The sequence below is a fragment of the Carlito syrichta genome, unplaced genomic scaffold (assembly GCF_000164805.1).
Source record: "Carlito syrichta isolate Samal-C Ts95f unplaced genomic scaffold, Tarsius_syrichta-2.0.1 Scaffold301673, whole genome shotgun sequence".
NCBI lineage: Eukaryota > Metazoa > Chordata > Mammalia > Primates > Tarsiidae > Carlito > Carlito syrichta.
Genome location: NW_007245769.1, coordinates 971,721 through 996,145, shown reverse-complemented (window position 1 = coordinate 996,145; position 24,425 = coordinate 971,721). Strand labels below are relative to the sequence as shown.

Genomic DNA, 24,425 nt, shown 5'->3' with positions numbered 1-24,425 from the left:
TAAAAATTAAACACTCTATACTTTGTCTAGAAAATTCACCTAGCTCCTAAAAATCTTCTAAGCATATCCAGATTTCTAGAGACAAATAAATAATTTAGGATTTAAAATTTCTGGTTTCTGGACTTTTTATAAAAAGCTCCTTGTAGTTTGGAAACACTTTAAATGCTTAATAAATTTGGCCAAATCTATCTCTCTATCTATCTATCTATCTATCTATCTATCTATCTATCTATCTATGTCTTTTTATACATCTGATACTGGGTGGGGCGCTGCATAAAGCCTGTGGATTCCTTGACTCATTTCTAAAATTAATTTTAGAATGGTCAGCAGAGTTTTCTTTTTTTTAAAATTTTCATTATAAAGGTATGGAGTACATTTCAGGGTTAGGTATATAAACGTTGATCATACAGGTACCCTTATTGGTGAGGTATGCCTCTCCCTCCCAACTGCCAATTCCCTCAACTGCCAATCCCACTCCCACCCCCCACCCCCATCGACAATCTCCCACCACTGCCAATAGCCTTCCTATAGCGTTATAATTGTTCATGGTCCATTTGTGAGTGAGAACATATGGAACTCTGTTTTTTGCTCCTGTGATAAATCACTGAGTATGATCGACTCCAAATCCATCCAAGTTGCTGCAAAGTTCATATATTTGTCCTTCTTGATGGCTACATAATATTCCATTGTGCATATGTACCACATATTTTTTTATCCAGCCTATATGTACCACTTTTTTTTTTTTATCCAGTTCAGCTTTGATGGGCAGCACAGTTGGTTCCATGTTTTTGCTATTGTGAATAGAGCTGCAACAAACATACATGTGCAGATAACTTTTTTGTAGAATGATTTGAATTCCTCCGGGTATATTCCCAACAGGGAAATTGCTGGGTCATATGGAAGGTCAGTTTCTAGTTCTTTCAGAAATCGCCACACTGTCTTCCAAAGAGGTTGTACAAGTTTGCATTTCCACCAGCATTGTAGAAGCATTCCTTTTTCTTCACATCCTCGCCAGCATCTGTTGTTGTTTGTTTTATTAATGATGGCCATTCTTACAGAGGTAAGGTGGTATCTCAATGTGGTTTTGATTTGCATTTCTCTGATGATGAGTGAGGCTGGGCACTTTTTCATGTGTCTGTTGGCTGCCCACATATCTTCTTTTGAGAAGTGTCTATTCATGTCTTTTGCCCACTTTTTAAAGGGGCTGTTTGTTTTTTTCCTTTTGGCACAATTGAGTTCCTTGTAGATCCCAGATGTTAGGTCTTTGTCAAATAAATAGTAGGCAAATATTTTTTCCCATTCTGTGGACTGTCTTCCTGTTCTCTTGATGGTTTCTTTGCTTTGCAGAAGCTCGCTAACTTGATGAGGTTATGCTTTTTTATTTCTTAGGGTATTGGCCTTTAGGGTTCTGAGTAGGAATTGGTTGCCAGTTCCAATTTCCATAAGGGTGTCTCCTGCGTTTCCTAAGACTCTTAGAGTTTGAGGTTTTACATTTAGGTCTTTGATCCATTTACAGTTAATTTTTGTAGGTAGGGGTCCTGTTTCAATCTTCTGCATGTGGTCAGCCAGTTTTCCCAGCACCATTTACTGAATAGGTTCTCCTCTCCCCAGTGGTTGTTGTTGGAGGCTTTTTCAAAGATGAGTTGGTTGAGGAATTGAGGCTTTGCTTCCAGAATCTCTATCCTGTTCCGTTGGTCTATGTGTCTGTTCCTGTACCAATACCAGGCTGTTCTGATTACTGTAGCCTTAGGTAAAGTTTGAAGTCTGGAAGTGTGATACCTCCTGCTTTGTTTCTTTTGCTAAGGATTGTTTTGGCTACTCGTGGTCGTTTATGTTTCCGTTCGAATTTCTGTATTGTCATTTCCAGGTCTGAGAAGAATGATGAGAAGAATGATGGGTATTATGTTGAATCTGTAGATTGTCTTTGGTAGGATAGACATCTTAACAATGTTGATTCTTCCTATCAATGAGCATGGAATATTTTTTCGTTTGTTTGTATCTTCTTAGATTTCTTTAAGTAGTGTTTTATAATTTTCATTGCAAAGGTTTTTCACTTCTGTGGTTAGGAAGATGCCAAGGTATTTCAATTTTTTGGTGGCTATTGTGAATGGAATTGTGATTTTTATTTGGATCTCTGCCTGCTTGCTGTTGGTGTATAGGAATGCAACTGTCTTTTGTACATTTATTTTGTACCCTGAGACTTTGTCAAAGTCCTTTATCAGTGCAAGCAGGTTTTTGACAGAAAACATCAACAAAACAAAGTTTTCAAATAAAGTTACTTAGTGAGAAAAAAAGAAAAATGAAGAAGGAATGGGCAAGTTTTCAAAGAAGAAAAACGAGCTTTTGCTCTCAACTCCAAACTAGATATAGCTACCTATTTATTGATATACTAATAGATGGAATCCAGTTAACCAAGACTCCAGAGATAGACATCTCTGGGATCCTGATGGGAGATGACAAGGGGAAGCGTTTTCTCCTGACCACATTGTCTTTTGCAAGAGACCTGTTAAATGTATCCAATCCAAAAGTTCCTAAGTTAAAAAGAAGTCTTATTAACATTTCTATGACTTTGGTCAGTTAAGGGATGGTCTTTGGCCTTCTGCCTTCACAGGGAACCTGAAAGACTCCTAGAGATTATTATGCTAACCATGAATTGAAAGATTGGGCTGTCCTAGTCTTGCATCTGAAGGAGTTTTCTTTTGATTTGCCAAGGGGGTGGAAAAGGCTGTCAGCTTGTCCTGCAGCAAAAAGTCATTTTAAAAATGTCCGAATGCTTCCTAAAACCTGTCTACTGGAAAGTTATCTATGTCTAACCTTTGCTAGCTACCCTGCCTCACATCTACCCAGTCTATTTATTTATTTATTGGCTTACTTGCTTGAACTCTTTGTCTAATTGCCTCAACTCTTCAATCTCAACAGAAATTAAATTAAAAATGGAAACTTCAACTATAACAAAAAAAGAAAAGAGGCCAATTCCCCACAACTACTAAATGTTTGGCTAATTATTAGACTCTTTAGTGAGACCTCAGTGCTTCAAATTTGAACAGTTGTTAACAATACCTATTGTTTCAGTAGCAGACAATCCTTCTGAAATGATAAAGAGTTGAAAGGAAGTATGAATGCTGTCAAACAGCTCTTTTGTCTGAAATTACAATTGCGTAGACTAAAGCAACTGCATGCTCAGCTTGAGGGATGGGTCATTGAATGGACTTTGGCACATACTTTATCTGAACCCAAGGTATTTGAAATGGCATTTGAAAGAGTGAGTTCTGAGCTCTAGCTGATATAATAATGCCAAAAGACAAAGCAAAACAAAGCATGCATTTCCAGATTTCTGGAGACAGAGAAATTATTCAGACTTTTAAAAATCCGGATGGCTTTGAATCCAGTTGACTAGAAAAAAGCTTCTTGTAGTTTGAGAAACATTTAAATGTTTATGGTTTCATAAAGACTGTATAATTCAGGAATAAAACTATAATCAGTGGCCTGAAAATCCATATCCAATGAATTACAATATTTACTTTCTGCCTGTCCTTATAAGACACGAGAGAAATTTCCACAAAGCCGCTGCTTTCTCTTCCTTGCTTTGACAATACACCATTGCGAATGATAATGCTGACACATACATCTGTGTTAGTCTTTGTTGAGAGAACATCATTCACTGAAGCAGCATGATACTGAGGAAGTATTTTTAAGCATAGAGTAGGATGAATGTTAAGGCTCAGATTGCAGAAGGAAGCTCTTCTAGGGGAGAAAAACATAATCTTTTTCCTCCACCCATCTTAGGCTCTCCAGCTGGCACCATAGAAATTAGACCAATAAAAAACAGATTAACAAGATAAAAGCATACATATTTATTTATGTTTTGTGTGACAAAGGAGCCTTTGTAAAGAAATGATCTAAAGAGATTGAGCCTGAGTGTTTTCATACCAGGGTTGATTAAGAGTAGACTGTTGTGGAAAAACATCATAGGGCATGGGTAAGAGCTGAGGATAGTAAACTAAGTGAAATTTAGCTGGGTTTATTTGTTCAGAGTCCTCGCAGTATCCCTCCATCTTTGGAAATAAGGATGCATTTTTACTCTGGGTATAGGGAGAGCACTTCTCACATGAGGGTCTTATGACCTGCTTCTGAGAGAAGAGAGTGATCCAAGAGTCTTTCCAGCACCTGCTGTGCCTATGATCTGCTTCAGGGAAAAGGAGAAGGTTAGAAAGCCCTTCTTGTACCTACTGTGTCTCAAGTTTCTTTAGTTTTAAATATTCAGTATGCCAAGGTGTCATATTTTGAGGAAGCCTGTTTTGAAACCTGTCGCTCTGTTTAGTCAATGAATTATAGCTCCATTCTAAGTTTAAGTATAAAATTAGTATAGCAATCTAATTTTCAAAAGTTTAGGGCATGACCCTCATAAAAATCTTCAACAAACATGGATCAGAAATTTACTTATGATATTATTGAGGGAACCAGACTAGTATTGCTGATCTAAAAGTATTGGTGGATTTAGTTACTTATAGGCGTTTTTTTTTTGTTTGTTTGTTTTTTAAAATATATTTAAGTTAGATATGTAGGTTAAGTATAAAAATGTTTTATGCCTCACAGGGCAATAAAACCACAGTTTTTGGAATTATCTTTTCTACCAAATAACTATCTCCAAAATAACACGTAATTTTAGTTTATACGTCTGATCAAGTAGAAAACATTTAAGTTAAACAGAAGCGTTCATCTAGAATTGCACTATTCATAGTTATACAGGGGCAAAGGGACCTTTTCTTTCATCCAGTGAAGATTCCATAATTTGAGTTTCTGGAATAGATTTAACAGCAGACAGATTAACAAGAGAAAAGACATGCCTGTTTTTTGCATGCATACTCATGGGGGTCCCTCAAAGTATGAGACTTCAAAAAAAAAAGCCTGATAATTGAAGTTTTTTGTTTTTGTTTTTCGTTTCTTTTAGAGTAGGAGTCTCTCTCACCAAGGCTGGGGTGCAGTGGCATGCTCATGGCCACCACATCCTTGACCTGCTAGGCTCAGGTGATTCTTCCACCTCAGTCTTCCAAGTAGCTGTTTTGATTTATTGTGGAGACGAGGTCTTGCCGTGTTGCCCAGGCTGGTCTCAAACCCCTGGGCTCAGGCAATCCTCTCTCATCCACCTTCCAATGTGCCAAGATTACAGGTGTGAACCACTGTGCCCAGCTGATAGTTGAAGTTTATGTAGTATTTTGAGCTACAGAAAGAAATAAGGGTTTGAGGTTTCTGGGGGGAAGGTGATAGAGGTGGTGACTGGTTGTGGAAGGTTGAAGGAGGAAATGCATGGTGAACAAAGGCATCTTGTTATGATAGCATTTCTCAAATAGCAATCCTCAGAAGAATAGGTGGCCTTGACCATTAGTCACCTTTCCTCTGACTTTACCTTTCCTGTCTATGAGATTACAGGGAGGGGACTTGTGACAATTGCATTTTTTTCTGGAGAAACTTTCCTTCATCAGATAAGAGAACTTCAGAGAAAGCTCTTTCCTGCATTTGCTGTTCCTCAAGTCTTCCTACTATGAAATCCAAAGAAGCATATTTTAGGGTGTCATTTTCTAAGCCTCAACAGTAGCCACTAGCTACCCACATTATTGGAATTTAAATTGAAATTAGTTCAAATTAGATACAATAAATATTCAATTTTCCAATCCCAGTAGCCACTTGTTAAGTGCTCAAGAGACACATTTGGCTATTAGTTGCTTTATTTGGACAGCATAAATGTAAAATATTTTCATTGTCAACCTAAAAGAAAGAAGCTGAGACAAACTTAATATAAGTAGAAAGTTTATCTGGGCCAAGTTTGAGGATTGCATTGTAGGAGCATAGATTCAACTTGCCCTGAGTATATACTCTGATTAGTAGCAGTTGCAATAGGTTTAAAAAAAAAAGAAAGAAAGAAACAGTAAACTTCTAAGTTGTTTATCAAGAATTTACATTAAAATAATATAAACTATTGATTGGCTATACATCCACAAATTTGAGTGAGGCAACAAGTCAGGAATAAAATGTCTTTAAACAATTGCCTCTGGGCATAAATGTGGGGGCATAACTGAAGTCCCATCCTTATGTCTCTCTCAGGCCTGGTAAATTTTGCATACTTCCCATAGCTAAGATTACTCTGAACTATTTTTCGTTTCTCACCATCACTGTAGAAAGTGCTATTGGGCAGCAGTCCTCTAGATAATTAATCAGTCCTTGAGCAGGTCTTTTTTACAATGGCTAAGTATACCATTGAAAGAAATGATTACTGCTCTTTTTGCTTTATTTTCAAGTTTTGGGAACTTTTGTTAAACATAGGAATCTTTCAGATTTCCTTTTTCACCTTTTCTACCTCTTCCTTTTTTTAAATAAGAGGGAATCTAAAAACAAGGGTTTGCTTGTTTCACGAAAAGTACTTAATCCTCTTACTATTACAGAGTTTAGCTGTGCCATTGAATAACTTATATCCATTGGATTGAATTAACTATTTTGACAAATCCAAAAAGAGAAACATTTTATTGTAAATACCTATATTTCCAGATTTAGAAACTCTTTGACCATTTGTCTAGATCATCTTCAGTCTTCAGACAGCAGCAAGAAAGGTACCAAGAGGTAGTGATTATTTTATATAATAAAGTCACTTATTTTGGCATAGCAAGGGCTTTTCCTTGTGGCTTCTTATCCTAAAGATGCCTATACTTTTGAAATGTTTTCTGTGATTATTTGAACAGACTTATGCACTCTTTGGCTTATGATACTAGATTTGTACCTGTGATTTAATGATTTTGTGTATGTGTTTTCAGATGTGCAACAAATGGCGATTGACTGGCTCACCAGAAATCTCTATTTTGTGGACCATGTCAGTGATCGGATCTTTGCTTGTAATTACAATGGATCAGTATGTGTCACCCTGATTGATTTGGAGCTTCATAATCCTAAGGCAATAGCAGTGGATCCAATAGCAGGGTAAGAAATTCATCTTTATAGGGTTTGGTCTGAAAAGTTTCTATTAACAAAAACAATCAGTCTGACAAGAGTTGTGTAAAATAAGACTCTGAACTAAAAAAAATTGTTCATTTTAACAACTGCATGGTAAGAAGGAAAAGAAGTTATAACTCATCATCAGAAGCTAGTGGATACCAATTCTTTAAAACCTGAATGTTGCTGGCCTAACCTAAGACACAAATAATCCTCTACCTCCCAAGAATTGCTTTGTGGTCACCAGAGAAAAGATCTTGGTGTAATTTTAGGCTAAAGAGAGATGACTTTTTAATACTTAGCAGTGAAACTTCAAAAATTCTACTTGAAAGATGTACTGTTAACATACTTATGTCCAGCATAACATTTAGGATTTGGAAAAGGGGCATACTATATGCTTAAGGGTACTAATAAAACATTAAGAACATATTTGTTAGTTCAGACTCCTTTTATTTTTAGTACTATGGACATGTAAAACCAAATATTATTATAGTGTTAGTAAATTCCTCAACAGAATTCATCTTGATTTTTTTTTTTGGTTATATTTTTACTTTCCAATTTTTCAAGCTACTTTATTGGTTAAATAGAGGCCTAATCTTATCTGATCTCCTTTTTGCTAATAGGCTCACTAAATCACTTTTAATATTTTACAATTTGTCAAAATATAGTCATACAATGTTTAAATGCCCATCATCTTTGCTCATATGCTTAGAAAATCAATACAGGAATTATGCTTTTATTTCACAAACAGGACCAGAACAAAAAATAGCACAGAATCCTATCAATTCTGTTTTTTCATCAGTCAGTATTGGGCAACGGTACTCTTAAGTTAACGGCATAGTGTGCCACTTCAGTTGGAGGAGCTGTTATTTTCTAAGATGTAAATTGTAGCAAAGATTTGAAAACTAGGATTTTTATCCTTGTTATTGTTTTAATCGTCCTCAGGCAGTTCAGGCTGAAATGTCTGATGGAACATATCCTAAACTGCCATAAGCCTTCATTCAATAAATGGGAAAATATTTACTGAAGAAACAGCTGTCATCCATATGTGGACTTTTGTCACTCTTTACTTAAAGTCTGATTGAATATTAAGATGCATCATCACAATGGTTCTGATTTTGACAAGAACAGCTTGCACGTAAGAACTTTGCTAGGAAGGCTGTGTAATATAATTCTTGAATGTAGCTCTATTTGTATTTGCAGCAGATGGTTACTTGACTCAATCTGACTGCAGTGATGCTTCAAAAGACATTAGGAAAAGAAGTTGTATTTAAACTGATTTGTTTGGGTTGTTGGATAAGGATAGTAAGAAAGAATTGGAAATTTACAAATGTGCTAACAACATTCTTTTGGCATCCTGTTTAGAAATATATTTGCTTGCATGATTTTCCCTGGATGTGCTAACTGAATTTCAAATTAGCCCTGAGACAGACTTGTCTGTCAAAAATGTTAAGAGGTGAAACCTTTGTTTCTCCCTTCTTTCTATTACTCTTATCCTTCCCCATTCTTCATTGATCTTAGCCAAAAGGCTGAGAAGTGATCCTTCCCCATTCTTAAAAACAAAGATCTAGAGAACCTCTTCAGATAAAACTGCCAATCTGAAATGTAATATATGTGAGCACCATTTCTCTTTCTGAACACCAACATAATTTATGTTCTTAGGGTTCCTATTTCTCCCTGTCATTATATGAAAGCATCATATTTTGTCATTTTTGTCAAAGGAACTAGGAGTAGAAAACCCCACATTGTTTGCACTTATTCTCTGTTGGATTCCTTTGGGTCTAGTAACTGTTTAAATATAATTTTGTCATGCATCATTGATCACAATAGGTTATTTTGAATTTTTGTCTGCATTTTCTCTGTCTCTGTAGCACAGTTGCTCAATCATGAGTCACAGATCTCAGAGAGGGAAAAACCTCTGCTCTTTTATAAGTATCGGCCTGTTTGTCATAAAACACTTTCAAATACAGTCTACTTTTTCCTTAATGTCAGAAATTTGACTAGGATTAATGAGATTCTACCTGGAGAGGACTGTTAGATTTTTCCTTTAACTTCTACATTTAACCCTACTCCAGAGTAACTTAGTTTGGGTGGAAAACTCTGTATGATCCACTACAGGGAAAATGTTCCACCATTAAAATTTCTCCTAGCTTTTCCTAATTGTGCAAGGAGATATGTCTTTGGCACTGCCTGCTATAACCTCTGTTTAGAAAACATCAGAATGTATTAATAATCTCACTTAACTCCTAGAGTTTGACTTTAATATGTTTGAAAATTGAGGGAAATTGACCTTATCTTCCAAGAGGCTACATTGAAAAAGTATCTTTTTTCTTAGTCATACCTTTAACTACGTTATTTTCTACTTCCTATTCCCATTGTATCTAAGGCCTATCGAGGAAATATTATTATCTTTTAAAATTTTTGTGTTTCTATTGTGTGTATGTGTGTTTAGTTCTCTGTGGTTTGAATGTGGATTACTTATATTCCCTGAACTCTCATTATGACATGAACCAGGCTCCAATCCCAATCTGTCAAGAAGATTTTTAAAAATCAACCTTGTTTGTATCTTCTCTTGGATTTTTATGTGTTGATATCGACTCATTAATTCAGGCAATTTTTCCAGAAGGACTTCTAGAAATTTTCTTCTTCCTTTCAGAGTTTTAGGAATTTTTTGTTCCAATGGTTCCTTGAAAAACTTTTCAAAATTATTTCTATGGAGTCATTAGTGTTGGAAGGCAGCATACAGATGGTAGTCCAACCAACATCAAAAACAGCATTTCTGTCAGATGGCTATTAGAGTTCTGCTTGTTTAATGTTTAAGAGCTTGATGCTGGAGTCACACTCCCTGAGGTCAAATCCTGGCTCCTGCAGTTACTAGCAGTGTGACTTTGTATGTACCTTTTGCCTTTGTTTTGTCATTTTAAAAATGTGAATTATGATAGCCCTGCCCTGCAGGGCTGTTGAGAGGATTAAATAAGGTCAAACATATAAAGTACTTTAACACTTTCTAAGTTGTAGAATATGTGAAGTTTCTTCTTCGTATTGCCTCAGAGATGATTACTCATATTTTCAACACTTATCATACAGAGTAAAAGGCCAATATCCTACCCCATCAAAGATGACCTTCTTTATTTTCAGCCCCATTCTTTTTCTACTACAAATACTCCTTAAAAAGGTTTGCTTCATATAGACTAAATCTAGTATATAATAAAGTATTGAGAAAAAGGAGAAGAGATGAGAAAAAGTGAGTTGTAGCCTAGAAATAAAAATAAAGTGTGTGCAAGGTGTAGGAGGAAAAAGTACAGAACACCTGTGGATATGAAGGTGTCGGGGAATCTCTCTTCTTACCCATCACTAGGATCATGGCTGAGGCACCTACAATAAAAGACAGATTAACAAGAAAAATCATACAAATATATTTATTATAAATTTTACATGCCATAGGACCTTCAGAAATAAAGATCCAAAGAAATAGAAAAATCTGTGTATTTTTATGCAAAATTTGACATAGAAGGGGTAGCTGTGAAGTGTGATTGGACAAAAGGAACATGATCTAATGATAACATATTGGAACAGGGGACTTAGCAAATCCTATTTGTTCAGATTCTTCTGTTTCTGTGTTTTCAGAGATAAGGGCTTTCTTTTTCTCTGGGTATACAGAAGCTACCTCTCACATGAGGGTGTTATAACCTCCTTCAGAGAAAGGTCAGATAATTTTTTGACCTACTCTGGGGGAGAAGGACTGAATAAGGTTAGAGAGTAACTTACCTGCTTCTGTTGTTTCCTCAAAAGATAAAGTACCATACTTTGGGGGTAGCATGTCCTAAACTCCTTTAGGGAAGAAGGTAACCGAGGAAACATTTTAACAACTGATATTGTGCAAGGTGTATTTGGATTTACCTTAAAGTTCTTTCAAAAGAGAAGGATAGAGAATAAAATTCTATCATAGTTGCTTTCATCTGTTGAATTGCATTTTTGAACATGGCATTTCTTTGATATTAAACTATGTAGTATCTGGGTCAAATAAAGCTTATAACTGAGGTCAGAAGTGAAACTAGTCAACAATTTTAGTTCTAAGGTATGGTCCTCAGCTTCCTATTAAAGTAAAATGAACACACTAGGCTTGAGACAAGAGTGCATTTCACCGTGAAAGTAAAATTGTTGCCAAAATATTGAGAAAGGATCAATTAATCCTATGCAATATAACAGTTAGAAAATCATAATAAAAGCAAATAGATATTCTGGTTAAGGTACCAAAGTTGGAGTTTAAAATTTGGAAAAAATATCTTGGGGAACTTTGAGCACCATGTATAAATCTCAAGTTCAATAGAATTATGTGAGATGGCTAAATTGAGGGAGAGGAAAACTTTACCATGTTAGTGAAACAACAGAAGTTAAATATTTTCCAACTATAATGTATATTCTTTTTCTGTGTAGAATTGACTGTTTGACTTGCAGGCAGTGAGTGGCAGAGTGATCTGTAGGATTTATTTGTGAATCCATGACCCCATGTCAATAATGAGGAAGAAGTATGTTGTCTTTGTTCTCTACAAGAGCAGGCCATCTGCCAGGAGACAGGAAAGTGAAGCTCAGGTCTCAGAAGTTAAATTCATACAGGAGTGATTGACAGTATTTAATAGTTAAAAGACCCTTTCCCATCACCCACCTGGATCCCCACTGTTGAAATTAATCATGGCTGAGAAATTAAAGATAGAATCAAAATTAACAGTCATCAGGGAGCAGGACTGACTAATGAAATTCTAATCTGAGATGTTATGTGAATGTGAGAAGCTAGGTTTGCCTGTACACATAAAAGAGGTGTTGTATGAAGATCTTTGAGGTAGATAGCAGGTTTCTCACTTCTGTTAGGTGGCTTTCAAAGAGGAGTTGAAAATTCCTCTCACAAATCACTTGCAATGGTACATAAGCAGAATTGTGACAGACTTTAGCTATTAAACCTTTCAGACTACAATGTGGGCAAATCAAACCTAGATATTGTTCTCCTCATCCACTACCTCCTGGTTTAAGGATTTAGATGGTTTCAAAGTTGAATGGGTTTAAACATTATAAAACATGTAAACACATCACCACTTATGCTTTTTTCTTGCATAGATATATCAGTCTTGAAAAGTGGTGTGATCATCTGCAATGTATGACTGTACCAATCTTCTGAAATTTGTAGTCACAATTTGACAGGCTGCAAATTGTGAATTTGGACTTTTTAGGGAAAAACTACCCCCTACACTCACCTACAAACAACCTCCCCCCCAAAAAATAAAATTGATTTCCTAGTCTCCTTCACTACTTCCTTACAGCTATGTGACTCAGAATCTTCTTGTAAATTTCTTTTCATTAGGAGAAAACTCAGAGAAAAATGCAGACATTCCTATAGCTCTGGTAATCATTCTTCTGAGTTTATGTATTGATCTGTTCTATTTTTTTCTCCAGGACATCTGGGATTTAAAGTTTCTTTTGGGGAAAAAGAAAGCTGATTAACCAAAGTGAACTGGCAAAAGTACCTTTTAGGTTATTAGTGTGTATTTGCAAACATCTAGGTCCTGTACATTAGAAGCAGTACTCAGGTGGGCTGACCTCCGCATTTGCATGCGTGATGGAAAGTGTCAAGGGGATTATTTGTCAACTTCTCTTTATACTCTGTGAGTGATTGATGTAATATAGTGACAACTTTCTTAGGCTTATAAATTTGTATTATTTCAAAAACTCTACCAATACATTTTTATTTGTAGCTACAGATTTACATGGATATCATTACCATATTAACTATATTTCTTCTATAGAATCTATCTAAATATATAAGTCTTTTCCTATCTTTACCAATTCCTGATTTTACTCTACAACTCCCTTTCTTGGTTGAGTCTAACACTCTTGGCACGGTTAGGGTCATAGAGAATTAACTGAGTGGAAAGTGTCTATCTACCTTAGATCAATTTACCAATGGCCCCAGGAAGGTGATCTCCCGCCACTTTCCACCAAAAGATTTTTCCAGAAGTTGCTGATGTGAATAGGCAAGACCACATGGAAGTGACAGTATGTGTTTCATGGTCTACACTGATTTTGACAATAGACGCTCAAAGGTATAAATCCATATTATCTACTTTACATGTGACTCAATTCTTTTCATTAATTAATATTTTGTTAAAGTTCAAACTCTTTCCAAATTGTTCTCCAGACTATTCTTCAAGTGGAGGTTCATGTATGATGCTACCTTTAGTTATATCTTTTTTCTATTGTGAGTTATTTTTCTATTGCATTGTGATTCGTCTGGAAACACAGCAGGGCAACCTGGAGTGGTGAATGTTCAGTGAAGACGTTGCTGGAAATGGAACTCAAATTGATGTGACTCTTTTTTCTTTGACTCATAGCATTCAAAAGTCAACATAGTGCAAAGCATCCCACATTTCTACTTATTTGCTGTGCTGCTTTATTTCTCTTTTTCTTCTTTTTCACTCTTTAAGTTTTCAATGTCTGTTAAACAAATCTCTAAATTTGTTCATTATTCTATTTCTAGTGACTATATTCAATGTCTTCCCAGTCTTTCAGTCACTGCCTGTTAGATTTTCCCTCTAAATTCCCATTGATTAATACTATCTACTCAAATAGGTAAAGTAACAGAAAAACAACTGCATATAGCTTAAGTAATAAGGGAATTTATTAACTTATGTTAAAATGTAGATTTAGAACTGTCCCAGGGTTGGTTACTTTTGTAGCTTAATAGTATCATGAAAGACCTGGGCTCCTTCTTTCTACTTCTTTGCTCTATTAATATGATCTTTAGTGTATTTTTGTTTTCAGGCTAATTCCTCTATGGTTATAAGATGTATACTGAAGTTTCAAGGATCCTGTGTAGAAACACAGTATTCATTGAAAAACAGTACTAGCTCTTCCTTAAGTATAGAAGAACTCCCAAAGCAAATATTTCCTCATATCTTCTTGGTCAGAAATGGGGTATATGCCCATCTCAATGAGACTACCACATTAGATTACACAATTTTTACCATTAGCAGATGAAGCGCAGAGGGACATGAAAATAAAACTGTGGCTGAGTTAATGTGAAGAAAGAAAAATCTATTATGAACTAACATCATCTACTACAAGCAATGTCCTTTAATAGTCCGTTCCCATGTGCTGTTCTTTATCTTTTCTTCATTCTACCCAACCACTGAAAGATCTCTTTTCACTTAGTAAAACATGTTTGGAATGTGGATTGTTATTATTTTGTCCCAACTCTCATTCTCTTTCTAAGAGATTTTCTTCATTTCTCCATTTTCTTTCTGTTTTTTTTTTTTTTTCTTTCTGAGTTGGAGTCTCACTTCCTCACACAGGCTGGAGTGCAGTGACACACTCATGGCCACCCCAGTGTCGACCTGCAGAGCTCCAGTGATCCTTCCACCTCAGCCTTCCAAGTAGTCTGAACTACAGGTGCACACGCTGATTTACTGTAGAGACCAGATCTCACCATGTTGCCAAAGCTGGTCCCAAACCCGTGGGCTCAGGCAGTCCTCTTGCCTCAGCCTATCAAAGTGCAGGGATTATAGGCTTGAGTCACTGTGCCTGGCCCATTCCTCCATTTTCTTTTAGCCAAGGTCATTTAAATTCCTTCTGAAAAATATTTTTTCTTATCTCTTTTCAAGGAAAATGAAAATCGGTTTTGTTGTAGTGTGTTGTTGTTATTGTTGCTTTGGTCTGTAGCATTTTATACAATATTAAGAAGAGGCTGGAGTGGGAGCATTCTGGATAACCCCAGTATCTCTATTTTTATTTTCAGAGACATAGTTTATGAAATTGATAGTAGTTTTTGTTCTGTCAGATTCTCTACTTTTGGAAGCTATGTGAACATTTTTAAGCCATTGGGGTAATATTAAGTTATTGTTTTACTTATAAAATGATTCTCAAGTGGCATGAAAACTTTTTTACTCTGTGAGAGAATGGCTTAACATACTTGAAAATCTGTGCCAATATTATAAAAAATTAATTTTATATTTTCAAGTAGTTTAAAATTATTTCTAGTTGTTTCTTACATGGAAGTTTTTGTAAAGAAGAAGATAGGAGTCTGTAGTATTGCTCCTGAAAGTACTGTATATGGCCAGACCCGGTGGCTTACACCTATAATTCCAGCACTTTGAGAGACTGAGGCAGGAGGATTGCTTAGATTGCCCAGGAGTTTAAGACCAGCCTAGGCAACATATCAAGACCTTGTCTCTACAAAAAAAAAAAAAAAAAATTAGCTGGGAGTGGTGGTGTACACTTGTAGTCCCAGCTTCTCCAGAGACTGAGACAGGAAGATTACCTAGGCCTATAAGGATGTCTGCGGTGAGCCATGATCGTGCTACTGCACTCCAACCTGAGTGACAGAGTGAGACCCTGACTCAAAAACATTTTAAAAATAAAATAAAAAGTATAAAAGAGAAAGTACTGTATATGGACAATGTTCTTATATCACTCAGGTGTGATTAGGACATCAAAGGTGAATGTGATATTATCTATTCTTTCATAGAGTTTGGAGAATAACGGAGTTATGCATGAAATATAAAAAAAGTACAGTGAGAAGATAGGTTTGTTACAGTTTATAAAACAAAACAACCCCAAAACATTGCCAACAACAAACAATATACTAAGCAGTGATTTATCTGAGATTTATGAGGTAAATGATGGGTCAGATACAAAATATTATTTTCAAAAAGGAGAGAATTTTGGTTTGTAAACACAAGGAAAGGATGAAAACTTAAAACAATAAAATAAGTACTTGGCACCATTCTGCTTGCAGAATATCACTTTTTAATATATAACATAAATATGGAATTTTACCATAGGCTATATAATCATATTCAATCCCTCTAAAAAGTAAAAACCAACATTTAGCTTTTATGTTGTTATGTTTTGCTCTGCTTGACTGCTGAGTCTTACAGGATATTGAATCAAAATTGTTATTTATTTCTTTAGTCAGACTATTAGTGATTTGACTTGGGAGAAATTGGCCTGGTTTAGGATCAAGATGGATAGTTTTTAGTGTAAGGTGGTTTTCATTCAAGATTATTATTATTATTAGCCATACAAAAGGAAAAGACACATGTTAAACGTACATGGTCTTCTTTTGGTTTTAGTGAGATAATTGTCTTTGTAAGCATTGTGATAAAAATGCTTAGGTAAACAATAAACTATGGATAAAATGTACCCCAATGACATGTTAAAATAATGTAATGCCTTTTGGGAAAAAACAAAACTAAAAATTTTTGTCATTGGTCTTATTCATGATAACATTATTAAAACTCAAACTATTAATAAATCTTTATATTTACTTCCTAAATTTGACTTAGTATGGCAAAATGAGATTATAAAGCAATCCAAAAGAAAAGTATTTCTGCCTTCAGTAAGCCTTCAGTCTCCAAAGTGGAATATAGAGATGAGAATCTAATCTAATGGGAATGCATATCTAAATAATTAATTTATCTCATAAATTCAATCTGGGATCCATCTAAAGTATTTGAAATTCTACAATGATAAAAAGACTCCAAATTGATAAAGTCTCAGATTTATTTATTTCTTATAAGAGCAAATTTTTTGTTTGATTTTTTTAAATTATTTTTTGTACTATGAGTTTAATTTGATAAAAATATCTAATTTACACACACAAATTTAATTAACTTATTAACTTGACTGCATAAAGCAAGTCTAATTTTTTACAGGGTACACACTAAGTTTTAAATTAATAACAATAGAATATCTTCTTATGACAACAGTATTTACTAGGATAATAATAGTTACTTTTATAAATTCCAAAATTGTGACTTAACACAATAAATAATATGTGGCTCTCATATGTGAGTTCAGTGAGGGTTATAGGTTGATGGGCAGCTTTCTTCTTAATGCTTATTTAAGAACCAAGGTTTCTTTCATTTTGTAGCACTAGACTTTCCAAGAGCCTCTGAGTATTCTGCTCCCAATGAGCAAAAGGAGAAAAATAGTGAAGATACCACGGTATACAAGGTGACCAGGAAAATCTGGCACCTGGTGAGGTCCTTGTTTGCCCATGACAACCTCATACTATGAAAGTAAAAGCAGGCACTAGTGATTTCGGTCAAAATCTTCTCTTCTGTCTACCAAATATTCCAATGCATCTTGTTTCGTATACACAAAATATACTACATGTAGGTCAAAATACAGGATTCTCCAGATGATTTGCAGTCCTCTCCATCGGGTTTCTTTGTGGTTCGTTTTGTGCAGCAACCCACGAACTGAAAGGCAAGGTATCTGAGCCCTCTGTCCTCACTATACCCTATATAAGAGGAAGCACCTATATAAAATAAAACCCTATATAAAATAGCAAACAAAGCCGGGCTCGGTGGCTCAGCCTGTAATCCTGCGCCTTTGGGAGGCTGAGGTGAGTGGATTGCCTGAGCCCGCGGGTTCAAGATCCGCCTGGGCAGCGAGACCTCATCTCTACAATAAATAAAAAAAATTAGCCAGGCGTGGTAGCACGTGCCTGTAATTCCGGCTACTCGGAAGACTGAGGCGGAAGGATCGCAGGAGCCCAGCAGGTCGAGGCTGCGGTGGCCGGGAGCGGCCACTGTACTCCAGTCTGGGCGACAGAGTGAGACTCCAACTTAAAATAAAATAAAATTAAATTAAATTAAAATAAAGTAAAATAGCAAACAAAAAACTTCTTATTCAGAAAACAGAAAACTGGGAGATACATGGTGGTCACTTGTTCAGAGCCAAGCAAGTAAGTTGAAGACCTCCTGCTCCGGTGGTTGGGAAATCACTTGTTAGACTGATTGTTTTCTCTGAAGATTTCCTCTTTGTTCATTGTCCTCCTTTACCTATGCTTCCACCAGGAGGTTCTTTTTTCCAGTCTTTTGTACTTCATGCTACATCTGAAGTTGGTAATAAGGGACTATCCTCCCCCTGGGCTCTGTATATTTCATAAACTGTTTCTTGCCTCTGCAAGTTGTTTTAAGATGTGAAAGACAAAGGATTTTATAAGCTAGACTCATGGCTTTGGGGGTTATACATTTGCTTGGAACTTGGTTGAATTTTGATTTAGTTGCTTCCCATTGCATCTGTACACCAAAAAACCCATTCAAAGTTATATTCTAGAAATAATTATCAAGCCAAATTTATTTCTTTGTACAACACCCTTTTGGCTTTCTCTTCCATCTTATTGGTGGCTATTCTGAGGCCATCTGAAACAATGTTTCAGTGGGAAGTAAATATCTTTTGTCTGAAAGCTAAATCCCTTTATTTAGTTGAGAAGTGTTAGTTGGCTTTTGTTGCTTAAAGCAATTTTCAATATTTTCTCTTTCTGTTCAGCTACTAAAAGCAGTTGGCTTTTCTAAACCTAGAAGGCCCCAGTTTTGGACTTGCTCTATTTCACTTTTTGCTTTCAACCAGCCAATTCTTTCTTATGCTCATTTCTTTTGTACTATTTTGCCAAAGTAGTCGTGTAGTAACTAACTCAACCTTGAATATAATGCTTTTTACCTTCTTTCTTTAAATCCATAGCCTCGATAAGAATTTTCTTTTCCTTCCAAGATAATGCAAATGATTTTTTTTTTATCAAAAAACTTTTAACCCTGATTATTTCCAGCCCTCAATGTTAGTTACCTACCTGCCACTTTATTATTAAGTGACTATTACATATTTTAGGCTGTTATTAAGGCAGTACTGTACTTGTAGGAGCAACTGCTGAATTAGTTATAGTAACACTACCTGCCATAAATTCCAGTGGATTGACACAAGTTTGTGTGTGTGTGTTTTCTCCTTTAAATTAGAGCTCATTACATATATTTCTAGTTATCTGGCAGCTTTTCTTTCTGTAGTTTGTAAGATAAAAGTTTCTCCTCTCGTGACTTCTTCATCCTGGCTTCAGAATCTTCTTATTTTGACCAGTGGCAAAACAGACACAACTGATTTTTTTTTTTTTTTTTAATCCAGCTCAGTGGTGATATGCATCAGTTCTGCTACATTCCAGTAGTGACATCTAATCACTTGGTCACATGCAGAGGCAAGAGACTATTAAATATGGTCTCTAGCTTAGAAGTATCCAACCACTCCACATTTTTGAAAGGGAGTCATTACATGAGCTTCTGATTGACGGATATTTGCCTTTGTCACTGTAATGGATATCTAATTTAATTTTTTTATTGTTTTTTCTCCTTGGCAACTAACAAATTAAATGAAAAGCAGAATACCATGTCAAAATCTCTGTTTTAAAAAGTATAAATTAATTGGGTTTCTCTTTTCCCAAATCACTGCATGCTTGATAAGGCTTATCATTTTACCTTGAATGAGTCATTTTCACTGGGTTCATCTTGTCTCTTGAAATATTCAAGAATCCAAATCATCAACTCGAAATTTGCTTTGAACACATATAATCAGAGAAACAAGTAAATTATACCCTGCCCTAAGAGGGAAATAATTGACATCTCCACATCGGGGCACTTTCTCTAAATAACTGGTACTAGATTCCTATAACCTAAGCATTCTCTTCTCTGCATGGGCTATAAACACCATAAGAAAGTTTTGTTTTGTTTTTTTTGTCCAACTTTTTCAGACATCAGAGTGATTATTCTTCTGTCTGTACTTCCTAAGATTTTATTACTACCCTCAGTCTGTAGAAGGTCTTATTTTCCAGACTTGATGTCTTGGACTTTATTTAATGCACACTAGGCTATCATTTATCCTCTTGTTGTTGCTGTTTTAAAACATACTCTAAATATAGACAGTATTTGCAGAAGGCCAATCTGACAATGGAAGTCAAAAAGGATTAGGTAGAAGAAAAAGAAAAAGTTGAAGTAGTGTAAATATAGCATAATAATGGTTGGTATGTTTTAGAATATTTTTTGACACTAACAGAAATCCTAATTTCAACTTGCTTAAGAGATAAGTGTGTCTCATATGAGAGGAAGACTAGAGAAGAGCAAGCTTAGCTACATTCAAGATTGGTTGAATTGTTACTTCAATAACAACGTCTGAGAGATACATTTCTTTGATATCTCTGTTCTGCCATTCATAACTACATCCTAATTCCTTTTCCCTCTTGGTCATATGGCTGCTTTCGGCAGCAACAGAGGACAATTGCTTACTTATTCTCATGCAGTCAGAATAAGAGAGAAATCTGACCCCAAAATATGAACTATACATCCATTACTTCAGTCTGAATGTGCCATGTAAGTTTGCTATCTGATCCTTAGAGCAATATCAGTTGCAGAGGGAATACTATGTGTTGTGTTGCTTAGTTTGGGATTAATCAGGTCATGTCAAGATCTGGAGGTAGGTTCAATATCCTCTGAGACATATGTACTTTGATGGGGAGAAATGATGGTTATCTGAACCCAATCAAGTTTCTGTTAGGAAAATGAATTGGAAAGGGCCAAACAGATAGTTTCTGAAAGAGTGGAAGAGAGATGTATGGAATAAATATCATGAAATATTTTCTGTGGACTGTGAACTACTTGAGAGCAAAATTGTACTCTTCCTGGTGTATATTTTGAGGTTCTTTATCAAAGCCCTGCAAATAACAGATAATAATAGTAACGGGAGTGATGGTGACAAAGATGGTAGCCAACTTCACAGCATCAATAATGCCAGTGGAGGTGATGCTCACCTCAACAAAGCAATTACAAAACTGTGTAGATATCAAGTGTATTTTTTATTTTAAAGCATGCTAAATTTAAAGATAAATCTCTAATTTATTTTTACAGGGAATGATACATTAAGGACCATCAGTGAGCTCCCAATAAACAAGACATAAGCTTGGATAATTTAAAATAAGGGAAGTTCTAGTTAAAAAATAGAATGACTGATGCAAACCCCACCTTCTTTAGATCCTATTATTCTTGGATCTGTATATGTTTCTATTATTCAAAGACTAGTACCCAAATACGATTGGCAGACTAACCATGCATAAATTCCAGGTTACTGAATAGAGAAGATCTATTTTAAGTCATGTCTGGTTGTTTAAAATCTATTTTGTTCATAAAGTTATTGTGTACATCAAATTCTATTTATCAGTCAGTTTAATACTGCATAATTTAAAGAACAATTTTAAATGTATTTTATTAAAAGCAATTACATTAAGATGAATAATAGTGAATTGCAACAGTTCATAAAACTTATTTTGTATTCTATGGGGTTAAAGACTAAAGTATGATTGTGATTAAAACCAAATTTTTTTTTTCCCCAAATGAAATATGAATATTAATTTTAGCCAGTAATATTATGAGGAAATTTAAAGAATCTATGTCTCTTGTCTTCAGCACTTATAATTAGTAGTATTTTTCAGAACTTAGAGCTGTGACATTTTGGGGAAGTGGCCTTTGAATTGGGAAGAACATTGCATTATGTCTTTGTATAAGAATATTCTCAGGGTTCATATTTAGAAGTATACATGAGCCAGCTGAGACAATATTGTGACTCCAATACTTCATGGAGTATCCCGCATGGCCTCCTACCCGGGATGAGTTGATAGTAAATACTTCACATGAAGTTCGCAGTGAGCTCATCTGTGCTATGTGAACTGTCATGGGGAGGGGACTTTATTGCATATCTTCTCATATATGAACTCAAGTACCCCAGGACATCTTGTCACCTTATCATCATTTATCTAAACACTAAACTATTTTAGTTTTGTATTTGTAGAAGTAAAAGCAGTGAACTAGTTTTGCATTGTCTATTTTCTCCTTTCACTTTGTCCTACATCAGGATGTGAATTTACTGTTCTGATGGGAATCATTTTCTTTAAGAAAGAGTCAGAGAGAGAGAGAAAGAGAATAATATTAAGAACAATATTACTGACTCTGTACTTTAGACCAGTCATGGTTTTATGCATTTCCTCTACATTGATCCATTTAATCTTCCCAGTATTTTGTAAGGCAAGGAGTACTATTATTCACTTTTACAGATGAAGCTTAATGGCCAGGCACAGTGACTTTTGCCTATAATCCCAGCACTTTGGGAGACCAAGATGAGAGGATTGCCTGAGCCCACGGGTTTGAGACCAGCCTGGGCAACTTGGGAAGACCTTATCTCTACAATAGAATAAAATTTTAAAAATTAGCTGATATGGTGGCACGTGCCTGTAGTTCCAGCTACTTGGAAGCTGAGGAGGAAGGATCACCTGAGCCCAGCCGGTCGAGGCTGTGGTGGTCATGAGCATGCCACTGTACTCCCTCCTGGGCAATAGAGTGAGACTCCGACTCAAAAAAATAAATAAAGATGAGGCTGGGAGAGGTGCGAGTACTTCTCCCTCGTAAAAGAGCCACCTGAATGTTGCAGTCGAGATTCAAACTCAAGCCATGTCACTCCATAACCTGCTTTCTTAACCTCTATACTATGGCCACAATGAGTTAGCTTTAACTTGGGGGTTTTAAGAAGAGGTGGTTAGAGGTTTTGTGGCATGCCAGTATTCATCTAGAAAACTGGGTATCAACCCTGATATAAATGGCACTTGAGAATATACAGAGTGAGAATTTTATACCTTAACATGGAGCAGCTCCAAGTTCATACCAGCTTCATGAAGATGAATAGAAATGCCAAAATGCCATGTCAAATTTGTTGCTGAACATTTAAAGGAGGAAACTATGACATTTTGGAAACAAAAAAACTGTAGAGAGAGTTAAATGATCAGTAGTTGCCAGGCATTGGGTTGGGTGAGGAGTTCAAATAATTTTCAGAACACTGAAACTATTTTGTGTGATACTGCAATGATGAATATGTGTCACTATGTCAAAACACACAGAACTGTACAACACAAAGAGTGAGTTTTAATGCAAACTATGGACTTAGTTAATAATACTGCATCGATATTGGTTCATCATTTGTGACAAGCATAGCACAGTAATGCAGGATATTAATGATAAGGGAAACAAATGAGGAAGAAAGGAAGTATATAGAAATTTCCTATATTATCTGACTAACTTTCTATAAACCTAAAACTGCTGTTTAAAAAAAAAAAATACATTAGTTTTTTTGTTTCTTGCTTGTCTTTGTTTTTTTTTTTTAAGGAAAAGAAGACAGACACAGTGGCTCATACCTGAATCCCTGCACTTTGGGAGGCCAAGGCAAGAGGATAGCTTGAGCCCAGCAGTTTGAGATCAGCCTGGGCAACATAGGGAGACCTTGTCTCTACAAAAAATAAAAAAAATAAAAATTAGCTGGTCATGGTGGCACATACCTATAGCCCAACTATTCAGGAGGCTAAGGTGGAAGGATCTCCTGAGCTCGGGAGGTCGAGGCTGGAATAAACTGTGGCCTTGCCACTGCACTCCAGTGTGAGTGACAGAGTGAGGCTCCCACTCAAAAAAGAAAAGAAACTGTATGTTATAAGTGAGCACATGACTGTAATTGTGGATCAATCAGGAAACAGGGGATTAATTTTAGGATAATTGTATTTTTTCTGCTGTAGTGCTGACATCCAGGAATTCCACATTCTCACTCAGTTACAATCCACTTCCACAAATACCTTTTTTCAGTGCTCTCTGTGTAACCACTGAGCTATGAATTCTGGGTGAGTTTGTCTTTTTTCTTGCCTCAGCTACTCCCTAAATAGAAAACTGAACATGTTTAGAAGGCAGCATTAACTCTTTTAAGGCTGCTGGGGTAAAATTCAACAGTGTCTAAGTGGTTTGCCTACATGCATAACTTAAAAGGACAGAGTTAAGAAATCTCCCCATGTGTTTCTTACCACTATTGTAATGTTGGGGCTTTATCTTCCCATGCCTAGTCAGCCCTTGTTAATGAGCTGGCATTTGAGAAGAATATTTATTCTCAATTTTAAACACAAAACAGCTTTGAATGAGAAAAAGGAAGTGGGTAAATATTGTCTTTTCTTGTGGAGTGGAAAGTAGATTTATTTGCCTGTGCTTCTTCTCACCATTGAAGTCACAGTTTGAGGAGGAGGAAACAGCTTTAGCAACTGAGGGCCAGTGGAGCCATAACTATACTTTCTCCACACAGTTAAAGCTCAATGTGATATCTGGCTGGCAGCAAGAGCAGTATGAGAGAAATCGAACAAGGGAATTAGTAGAGAGTAATGAGAGTAAGGTTTGAGTCAAAAGTAAGAATTAGCTGACTCATCCATGCAAAAGAAAATTCTTCCCTAGTTATTCATTTTCTAGGACTGGTTGTTTGTGTGGCCGGGCGCGGTGGCTTATACCTGTAATCCCAGCACTTTGGGAGGTGGAGGCAAAAGGATTGCCTGAGTCCAGGGTTTGAGACCAGTCTGGGCAACTTGGTAAGACCTCATCTCTATAATAAATTTTAAAAAAAAATTAACTGGGCATGGTAGTGTGCAACTGTGGTTACTTGGAAGGCTGAGGTGGAAGGATCACCTGAACCCAACAGGTCAAGGCTGAGTGTGACACTGCACTCCAGCCTGGGCAACAGAGTGAGACTACTACGCAAAAAAAAAAAAAAAAAAAAAAAAA

At 35.9% G+C, this 24,425-nt stretch overlaps 1 protein-coding gene across 1 annotated transcript in view; it reads left to right on the top strand.

The window, feature by feature from the left end:
• LRP1B (LDL receptor related protein 1B) overlaps nt 1-24,425 on the top strand; it is a 1,912,798-nt gene that overhangs the window by 938,189 nt on the left and 950,184 nt on the right. Inside the window, exon 7 of the mRNA XM_008055101.2 lies at nt 6,807-6,969. Within this exon, the coding sequence (XP_008053292.1) occupies nt 6,807-6,969 (163 nt within the window). The remainder of the gene's footprint in view (nt 1-6,806; nt 6,970-24,425) is intronic.